Source organism: Lotus japonicus, chromosome 1, assembly GCF_012489685.1.
Source record: "Lotus japonicus ecotype B-129 chromosome 1, LjGifu_v1.2".
NCBI classification, from domain to species: Eukaryota; Viridiplantae; Streptophyta; class Magnoliopsida; order Fabales; family Fabaceae; genus Lotus; species Lotus japonicus.
This window is the reverse complement of record NC_080041.1, coordinates 131,301,873-131,311,988: the sequence shown is the minus strand read 5'-3', so window position 1 is coordinate 131,311,988 and position 10,116 is coordinate 131,301,873. Positions and strand designations below refer to the sequence as shown.

Here is a 10,116-nt window from a genome sequence, read left to right as displayed (position 1 = left end):
TCTTTCTTTTTCTCAAATCACATGACTCATCATATCTCCAATTTCTCTATTATATTCTTATTTTTGTGTGAGTGAGTTGCGGTTGAGCTATTAAACAAAGGAAGACAAACCTTCAATCGTTTTAACCGACTGATTTAACCACAAAAGTTAAGCGATTAGAACTATGGCTTAGCCGTTACAACTAGGTTTTTACGCCAAAAAAATTAAATTCTGAGTGAGCAGAGAGGGATTTATTTATTTTTTTGGAATTTCAAGCCACGTAGCCATTTAGTTATGCTATTGGCAAACAATTAGCTCCTCTGGCAAGGAGACCATGTATATAAGGTTGACGTGCATCATAAGCTTGTCAAACAACTCATGTTTGCTCTTAGATAGTGTTGGGTAGACAAACTTGTATGAGACAGAACATGACATATACGCTATGTCTTGTGTTTGTTAGTATATTAAGATGGAATGAAGGGGTACAAAAGGCTCATGGGACGATGCATTTCGATTCCCTAAAAAAGGGGTGGAATCAAGAAAAACATAATTCTCTTAAAAAATTTACTCTTATAAAAATGTAGTTAATTTATATTTGAAATCTTAAAAAATTTACTCTTATAAAATTGTACTTAATTTATATTTAGCCGCGACACCATATGCTAACATTCGCATGGCCGTGGTACATTTTGCTAATGGAGATATACCTTCTTTTTTGGCTGCGTCAACTCTTTGGGTGAAGTAGTTGTCACTGCTAGATAGGTCCCCAACGATCCGAAAAAACACGTGTTTCCGCATTCGAAATCGCCGACGAAACATTGCATCGTCATCCGGGCAGAGGCAGTAATTTCATATTGGGGGACAAAGAATGTGCAAAAAAAAGGCCTTATGGTGATAATCAAAAACTAATTTGTGTGCAAGAGATATTTTATATATATAAGCATAAGAAATATAAGATTAGTTTGAGTGCAAGCAATACTAACCAACTCATAAGTATTTCTGTTTTAACAAAAAATTATAATCAAAAGACTACAGCTACGTGTGCACTTTCAAAATAAGAAAGTAGCTAGAAAAAGTAGCGCACCTTCATACAAATAATTGAAGAGAAGAACCACAAACACTTGGTGTGCATATTTTTATCATTTTTTCCAAGCAAAAACAAGCACCACAAATTCAATCTCATAATCAGACCAATTAAGCTACAAGAAAGAGAATTGAATCAATAAATTCGAGTTTGAACTCATAAAATTTAAATACTCATAAAAATTCATACATGAAAAAGTGAAGAGTAAAAGAGAAAATAATGAGGTTCTAAATGATGTACCAATTAAGAAAAATTCCTTTGAGTTGTTTCTTCAATTAAATAAATTCAATTAGACAATTTTGTTGTTTTCTCTTTGCCTTCTTCTGTTTGTTTCTTTGCTTTTGTGACTACTGATAAATGGTTATGTTTTTTTTTTTGGTCAATAAGTGGATTGTAATAGAGAAAGGCTGAACAGCCGAGGCCCAAGGGCAATACAAGAGAGCACAAAGGCAAATTAACAAAGACTTAAAGAGTACAAGCCCATCAGTGAGCACTTGGACTGGAAAATAACAACTAGTACATTGAGGAATATCAGTAGACAATACAAGAAAGCACTTTAGACAGCCTCGAGACTAAAGGCATAAAAAACAGAAAAGTGGAACCCGCCATGTGACAATTCTTGGGTAGGTGACCACCATTCAAACTACCAATAAGGACCACAATGAAGGCAATTGAATAAAGGTAGTTGCAGCTGCCAAGAAAGCATATTTAGGCAACAGGCTAAGGGAATCTGTCAGTGCAAGTAGAACAGCTCCAAACACTCATCTTCATCTCCGAAATCACACAAGAGAGTAGGGGGTCAAAGCACAACAATTAAAAGGCCCAATACAGCACTCAGCCACAGGGATGAAGCACTGGGAAAATTGCTGAAAATAGATCAGCTTGGAGTCTTGGTGGGATTAACTTTGCATCATGCATTACTGCAGAAAATTTAATAACTTGGAAAAGGTGGGTGAGTGGGTAAGGCCCATGTGTTTATTAAAAAAAGAGGAAAAAAGAACAGCTGGTAAACATGATGGAAGACACGAGAGAACTTCAAATGTAGAGATAGTGACCTAGTCTTGGCGATTTGGGGATTTGGCGATTTCCATGGCAACTTGGCAAGCACTGGAACTGGAGATTAGGCATTTCCCCTTCTCTCCTTTGCTCTTCTTCGATTTAGATGGTTGTCCCTGTTTTGCTTCAGCTTGTTTTGTTTTTCCTTTGCTGCTCTGTTTTCTGGGTTGACACGGATCTGCCGTCTGTGTTTCTGCTTGGCTGTTTTGATCTCTATTGAGATATTTTCTCTTGACACGAGGTGTATATCCTTCCAATATTAGGTTTCTTCTCTTCCTGAACAGGTTGAAGATATACCTATCTTCAATTTCAGACTGCCTTTTGTAAGCTTCGACATCAAAAGGAAATATAAAAGGAAATTCAAAAGGATCAGGATCCATTGATCTTTTGTTAATAATATGAGATTTTTGGTATTGGTACAACAAATGAAGAATGAGTCCCCATTTAAATAAGAAATTGCGTGGTTGAAATGGATGGAGTCCAAACAAATAATGCAATCTAGTTAAATAATAGATAAAGATAGAAGAGAAAAAGTTTGATGCACCGACGGTGTAAAGTTTTATTACACCGTCAACCAATCAGATTTTAAGGATGTGAGAAAATCTCTTTTTTTTATTTAATTTCATTAATTGACATGACACATCATTGGTTGACAGTGTAAAAAAACTTTACACCGTGGGTACATCAAAATTAAACATGGACGGACTTCATAATAATGACTTGACAACATTTAGCACAAAGTGCCAAAATACAAACAATGAATTGACCACACATAATTTCCAAATAATGCAACAAAGTAAAATAATATACTCCATAAAGAATTAAGGGGAATGCTAACTTACTCCCACTTGATTTTGTGAAGGAGTAAGTTAGCATCCAACACCTTTTTAATTGGACAAAAAACCCAACACTCTCTTACTAAAACCAACTTTAATTTGAAGGGTACTTATGTAATTACGTTTCCAACTTTTAATTTAAAAAATCATTTCTCTCTCATCATTACATTTTCTTTCTTTATTTCTGTTCAACTCTCTCTTCCCCCGTTTCTCTTTCTTCTTCCCCCAAATTCGTTTCATCCTCTCCAAAAACTCCATCACTCACATCTTTTTTTCTCATGCTTCTCTTTCATTCAAGCGGGTCAATCAATTGAATTGTCTTTTGCCTTTCGTTGCATGTGGGCATCAACATTTTGGTTCTTTTGATTTTGAATTTCTACTGAAGGGGTTTTGGATTTAGCATGGATTTGGTCACAGACATGGTTTTGACCTCTGTAAAATTCTCATGGTGTTATGTTGTTTCCTCAGGATCTATTTCAAATTAGAAAATGAAAGACTGAAATGAACAATGAAACAAAAGAAAGAAAGGGGATGGCTATGAAGCAGCGCAAGAGTGTATGAGAAAGAAAGTTTTTTTTGTTTGTTTTGGGAAAGAGGGTGAGTAATGAGGGGAGAGAACTATTAGTTGAGAAATACAAATAAATCTGAAATTACATGAATGCCCACAAAATTAATTGCTTCTTAAAAGTAAAAAGTTGGAGTTTTTTGTCCAACTAAAAAGGTGTTGGATGCTAACTTACTCCTTCATAAAATCAAGTGGGAGTAAGTTAGCATTTCCCAAGAATTAAAGATAGAAATGAGAAATACAATGAACAGATGGATACCTCGCTGGACATTGATCAACAAGCTTGACTTAGATGATAGTGTGTTTTATTCTCCAAAGAAGAAAACTGGTGGAAAGCTGTACTTTATAAACTTTGTGAACAGGGCACTTCTTCTTACCAAATCTTCAAGTTTGGACAGCTTCTCTCTTGTGATCTATAACAAGTATGATGTGAGCCTTGTTAATACTTGGATCTCTAGTATCTTGAACAGGAATGTAAAAAACCTTCGTATTAGTTCACATTTTGATCAACATCTCCCCTTCGCCGCTCTTTCACTTTTTGAGTTGAAGTTGTTAGAAGAGTTGGAAATTTATGTGTTGTCCATTTTGGATGCTGCCTAAAACTCCTCAAGTTGTCTGGAATTGTATTTACCATTGACTCCTCTGTTAGCATATTCATTGTGCTTGAAATTACCAGTCCTCCAAATGTTTGAGACAATAAACTGTGTTTGGTTAAATGCAAGTGTTACTATGGAAGCTCCTCTGCTTGAAAGCATTTACATAGAAAATGCAGTAGAACATGAGACACGTAGCTGTGCAATTAAGTTTTCTGCTTTGAATCTAGCAGAGTTCACTTATAATGGTTATGGGATATCACAGTCTATTTTTCTGTCTGATCCATCATCGGCTCATAACGCTTCTGCTAGTATCATTTTAGATCAGTCTGGGTGGGAATGGGAATCAAGAGTTCCAAAAACAGGATTCTGTGCTTCTCTGCTTCTCAAACAATTCAGTCAAGTGAAGTATCTCAAATTTGATGGGTCACAGGTAAACCTTGATTATTTTTTCTAGCAAGATCATACTTTTTAATCTGCAATATCAATTGAAAACTTGTTAGCAATATATAAGTTTCATACACCAATAATTAGTAAATAGCATGATTTGGGTTAAAAAGCTAAAGGTTGGACTATAGTAGTGGCATGTATATTTACAACTAATTAAGTAGAATTAGAAGGAATCCATGTTTTTCCACATAGGAGATTTCCATCTGTTGTAGTATATCAATTTGTTTATTTGTCATCCAGGTTCTGACACAACAAAGAGTGGATGTTCTACCTGAATTTGGAATGTTGAGCCATTTAGAGCTTGGCTTAGTTTCTGGTGAAGTTTTATTAGAGCTTCTCTAATGGAGTCCTTGTTTTGGGACCTTAAAATAAGATCTGGATCTTATTAGATCTCACAATTGGAGCTATCCTACATGGCATGAGATCTTAGCAAAAGCTAAGATCCGTGTCTTAGCTCAGGTACTCTCAAATGTGGGATCTTAAATAAAATAATATTTTTTTTTCTCTCCTTCAATACCATAACCAAAGTGAAAATTAGGGAGAGAAATAAATAATATAAATATATTGGGTACTGTGGGTCCAGTCAAAAGTAAAATAAGATCCCAACCACTAGAGTGAAATATGCATGAAGACCTTATGGGTGTCTTAAATCCTATATGACAATTTGGGCCCACAAAAATTGAGTAAAGTCCCAAAATAAGTTCCTACTATTGGAGATGCTCTTAGGCCTACTTTTAAAGTCACCGGTTCTCGAGACTCTGCATTTCAAGGTTGGTGCTTAGTAAATGAAACTAGCAACACTTCTCTTGGCAGCACTTTTAGGCCTACTCTTTTTGTCATATAAAGAGTTGCTTATTGTGACTCGTATTGTGATAGGCGCGGTGGTTGAGATGGAGGCGGTGGTAATTGGTAATGATGGAGGTGATGGTGAAGGCAGCGGAGGTTGGTGGTGTTGAGGTGATGGCGGATGTGGATGTTAATTGTTACCTAATGGCATGATGGTGGTGGAATGTCATATTTTTATGAATATTTAATTATTTATGTCTTCAAAAATTATTCACTATATATACAAAAATAAAGTTTGTAAGCTACATGAGATAAAATAACTTTCATCCGTATTTTTTTTTGTACATTCAGAAAAGTAGAAGAAAAATAAACTACACAAAAACATCGTAACACAACCCCTGAATTAAGTTGGAAGGTAAAAACTTCAACAAAAAAAAAAAATCACAGATTTACATCTTGAGTTGTTTGTCTAGTAAAGATGTTAGGGACCAAATTGCTTTCACAACCAAATTACTTTTCATCTGTAACTTAGACAACACCTACAAATATTTACTGGTTTAATTGTAACATTTTAAAAAGAAACTGAGCAAACACACAAAATACATTATTTTTTATCTTTCACAAAATAAAACATTAAAAAGTATTCAAAATATAATTGTTAGATTTTATTTTACAAATATTTAAAAAAAATAAAAAAGAAGTGCATAAAACATGTAACTTGAGTTGATGTAAATCACCCCCACCCCCTTATAGTGGCACAGTGAATCACCACTTTGATTCAGCTCTCCCTCTCCCTCTGTAATGTGGTGAGTTCATGGTTGAAAAGTGAATGAGAAGATTTGCAGAAAACTGAAAATTCCCAAATCACTTTTCATCCTCGTCTTCCTTCCTTCAAAGGTGAGTCTTTGATTATTGAATTGATGCATTTTGTGTTGCATTCTGAGTTTTATCGATTGAATACGCATACCCAAAGCTTCAATTTTGAAAATGCATTACATTGTTACAGCCCAGATCAGATAGATTCTCTTAGATAACCCACCATTTTACAAATCATAAAACCCTAAACACCAATTTTAGGTGACAAGAAACCAAAATTGAAGGTTTAATCCACTCTTCACAATCTTGTTTTACATCCAATCTATTCAAGTTTGGATCTTTTAAAACACTATGCACTTAAATTTTTAAAAGCTGTGTCAATTTTTTTATGGGCATGGGGTGAGTGAGTCTTAATTCTTGACTTGCTGTTATATCTACTTTAACTTTTGGTATAGCTAGCTATTTGAAGATGTTTATATGTAGATAGTGTTTGACATAGCTGGAAATCTGTTGAAGGGAATTAATATCAAATGAAGTCTGGTTCAATGGTTACTGGGTCTAGCTCTAGCTTAGATATGAGGAAGAAGGGAAATGAGGGTGAAGAAGATATATTCAGCAAGCTACCTGAATTTGTTGTGGGTCACATACTCTCTCTACTCCCAACAAAAGATGCAGTTCGGACTAGTGTGTTATCCAAGAGTTGGGTATCTCGCTGGACATTCGTCAACAAGCTGGACTTAGATGATAGTGTGTTCTATTCTCCAAAGAAGAAAACTTGTGGAGAACAGTGCTTCATAGACTTTGTGAACAGGGCACTTCTTCTTACCAAATCTTCGAGTTTGGACAGTTTCTCTCTTGTGATCGGTAACGAGTATGATGCATGCCTTTTTATTACATGGATGACTAGTATCTTGAAAAGGAATGTAAAAAACCTTCGTATTAGTTCACATTTTGATTTCCGTCTCCCCTTCCCCCCTCTTACATCTCGTTTACTTTTTGAGTCAAAGTTATTAGAAGAATTGGAAATCAAAATTTGTTCTTGTGCGATAAGAGTTCCCCCTGTCCATGTCCATTTTGGATGCCTAAAACTCCTCAAGTTGTCTGGAATTATATTTACCATCGAATCCTATGTTAAGCTTATGTGCCTTAGATTACCCGTCCTAAAAAAGTTTGAGACAAAAAACTGTGTTTGGTTAAATGCCAAGTGTGTTAATCTAGAAGCACCTCTGCTTGAAAGCGTTCACATAGAACATGACAGTAAGTCAGCATTACAGGAACTACTTAGCTTTGGAATCAAGATTTCTGCTTTGCACCTTGCAGAATTCACTTATTGTGGTTATGGGCTGTGGCAGCCTATTGTTCTGTCTGATCCATCAGTGGCTCATAACGCTTCAGCTAATATCATTATAGATCAGCCTGTTATTGGACCAACAGGATATCGGGCTATAATGCTTCTCAAACAATTCAGTCAAGTGAAGCATCTCAAATTTGATGGGTCACAGGTAAATCTTGAATTATTAGTCAATAGCATGTAGGAGATTTCCAGTTTTTTTGATGGGTCGCATGAATTATCCATCTTTTTTCATATAGGAGATTTCCATCTGCTGTACTGTATACATATCAGTTTGTTTGTCATCCAGGTTTCAACACTAAAAGGAGTGGCTGGTCTACCTGTATTTGGAATGTTGAGCCATTTAGAGCTTGGTTTAGTTACTGCTGCAGTTTTGTTAGGCCTACTTTTAAAGTCACCTGTTCTCGAGACTCTACATTTCAAGGTTGGTGCTGAGTAAATGAAACTAGCAACACTGCTCTGGCTGCACTATTTGTCATATATTGCTTGTTATAATAAGGTTTTTGAAGTCCCTGTCGTGACTCATTGTGATTAATCACTCACCATAGCTTTTCTATGTTTCTTGAAATTTTTTACACTTCACACCAGACTTATATTTGACTTTGTATGATGATTTATCCTCAGGGAATATTTTGCTTCGAGCAAGAGCTTTTAAATTCTGCTGTTGTGCCTGGTTGTTTGGGAACTACCCTGCGGGTTGTGAAGTTTGATAATGTTAGTGGACTTGAGCATGAGCTGTGTTTAGCTAAATTTCTGATGGAGAATGGTGGTGTGCTGGAGAGGATGAGTTTCTCTCTTGAGAGTGAGTGGCTGGGCAAATCGAAGATGATTGAAGAATTTAAAAAGAAGTTGTTCTCATTTAAGAAACCTTTCTCCCTTGCTATTGTGGAATTTTCGAATGATTAAGTTACTACAGAACTATGGGGTAGGTACAGTCGTACAGATCTACAATGTTTTTTTTGGTAGTGCATATCATTTTACCTTGTGAATTTGTGCCTACAAATTATCCACAAATGGTGATCTGAATTTTGGGGAAAAATATATGTAAAGAGTATTTTAGTAGGAAGAATATTTTGATGTTAACCTGAAATTGTGGTATATATTTATTATTATGACTTTAGACAAAATAGCTTTCTTTGGGAGAACAATCAAGTTCTAATTTTCTTATTTTATATCAACTGAATAGATAAGTATTAACGCTATTGACACTTACTCCCCATGTGTTTGAATTTCTTAACTAAACTGGTGTTTGAATTTTGTTGAACCTTTCATGGTTAATTGCACATTTGCTCCCCTATCTTTCACCATTGTGCAATTTTCCTCCCTCATGTTTAAAACGAGCGAATTTACTCCCTCATGTATGAATTTGTGAAAATTGGCCCCTTCCGTTAAGTTGCCATCTAAAATTAAACGGAATTGCTTATGTGGCACTACTATTTACACCACCTTAACCTTTCTTCTGCACCACTTTACTATTTATACCACCTAGACACATAAGTAAATAAAAAAGAAAATAAATAAAACAATTTAATTCAACAACCAACTTAAAATTAAAGCACAGTGCTGCTGCTACTCAAGCTCCACGTTTTTTTGCACAACAGTTTCATAACATCAAAACATCCAGTAAGTAACTTGAAAAGAAGTGATTTTTCAAGCCAAGTGCAAAAATCAGTACTTAATTACCCATTTTATCAACTCCACCGGTTTGTGTGATTTCCGGATTTGAAATGACTCTTCCATTTTCTGAATCTGATCTGGTCTATATATACCACAACTGAATTCACATAAAAACCCAAATAAAGAAACATTGAAAGATTTAATTTTTTTAATATGCACCCAGGAACAAAATCACCGTCTTCATAATCAACATCGTCCTTGCCGTCTTCCTCTGCTAGTCCTCGCTGTCCTCCTCCGCCATTCTCATCAACCTCGTCCGAATGTTAGTGGGTCTGACCCAGAACCCCAGATTTTCCTCCTTCATCCATCGCGAATAGCCATTGGATCTGAGCTCAGAGATCGCTTCCAACCCAGATCGATACCCAAAACTCAAAGGAAGGTTGATTTTGGGTTGTGACTGATGATTTTGAGGTGCGGAGGAGGAGAAGAATTCTGGATTTAAGAAAGCTTTGATTTTTTTTTTCTGTGTTTGGCCAAGTCCTGTGGCTCTGATGAAGAGGGGAGAGGATGGTGATAGTGGGTCTGATGACTTTGATCAAGATTTTGTGTTTATGTTTTCATTTTTCTGGAATTTGAAGAAGGGGATGAAGATGATGGAGATGAACATAGTTTCAGATTCAGATTTGGATCTGTGAATTTGGGACTTGTTGAGACGTCAGGTACAGAAGATGAAGGGATTTTGTACAAGGAACAAAGGGCTTTGGATTCAATCTGAGATTATTTATCTAGGTTTGGAAATTTTTCTGGGTTTGAACATAGAAGAAGATGAAGATTTTTTTTTGATAGGCAGAAGAAGATGAAGATGATGGTGATTAGGATTTATTAGAGAATTAATAATAATGATGATTAGGATTTGTTTAAATTTAAATGAAATTTTTTATTTATTGAATTTTTGTTTTTTTTTTACTTACATGGAGTCTTAG

At 35.5% G+C, this 10,116-nt stretch overlaps 1 protein-coding gene across 4 annotated transcripts; it reads left to right on the top strand.

Moving 5' to 3' along the window:
* Positions 1-5,022: 5,022 nt before the first annotated feature.
* Positions 5,023-8,643, top strand: LOC130730825 (F-box/LRR-repeat protein At4g14103-like). 4 transcript variants are annotated; one of them, XM_057582946.1, is made up of 5 exons: positions 5,993-6,246; positions 6,682-7,029; positions 7,486-7,667; positions 7,806-7,940; positions 8,141-8,643. In XM_057582946.1, the coding sequence occupies exons 2-5, from the start codon at positions 6,696-6,698 to the stop codon at positions 8,420-8,422; spliced, it is 933 nt and encodes a 310-aa protein (XP_057438929.1). In that variant the 5' UTR covers positions 5,993-6,246; positions 6,682-6,695; the 3' UTR covers positions 8,423-8,643. The 4 variants fall into 4 exon arrangements, with proteins under 4 accessions (XP_057438928.1, XP_057438926.1, XP_057438929.1 ...); XM_057582945.1 differs by having other exon boundaries at positions 5,023-6,246; positions 6,649-7,667; XM_057582943.1 differs by having other exon boundaries at positions 5,029-6,246; positions 6,682-7,667.
* The last annotated feature ends 1,473 nt before the right edge of the window (positions 8,644-10,116 follow it).

Excerpts from the sequence above, each read along its gene's own strand:
- LOC130730825 (XM_057582945.1), top strand. The coding sequence starts at position 6,696 with ATGAAGTCTGGTTCAATGGTTACTGGGTCTAGCTCTAGCTTAGATATG. Across the intron at positions 7,668-7,805 it reads TCAAATTTGATGGGTCACAG|GTTTCAACACTAAAAGGAGT; the intron begins GTAAATCTTGAA and ends TTTGTCATCCAG. Across the intron at positions 7,941-8,140 it reads TCGAGACTCTACATTTCAAG|GGAATATTTTGCTTCGAGCA; the intron begins GTTGGTGCTGAG and ends ATTTATCCTCAG.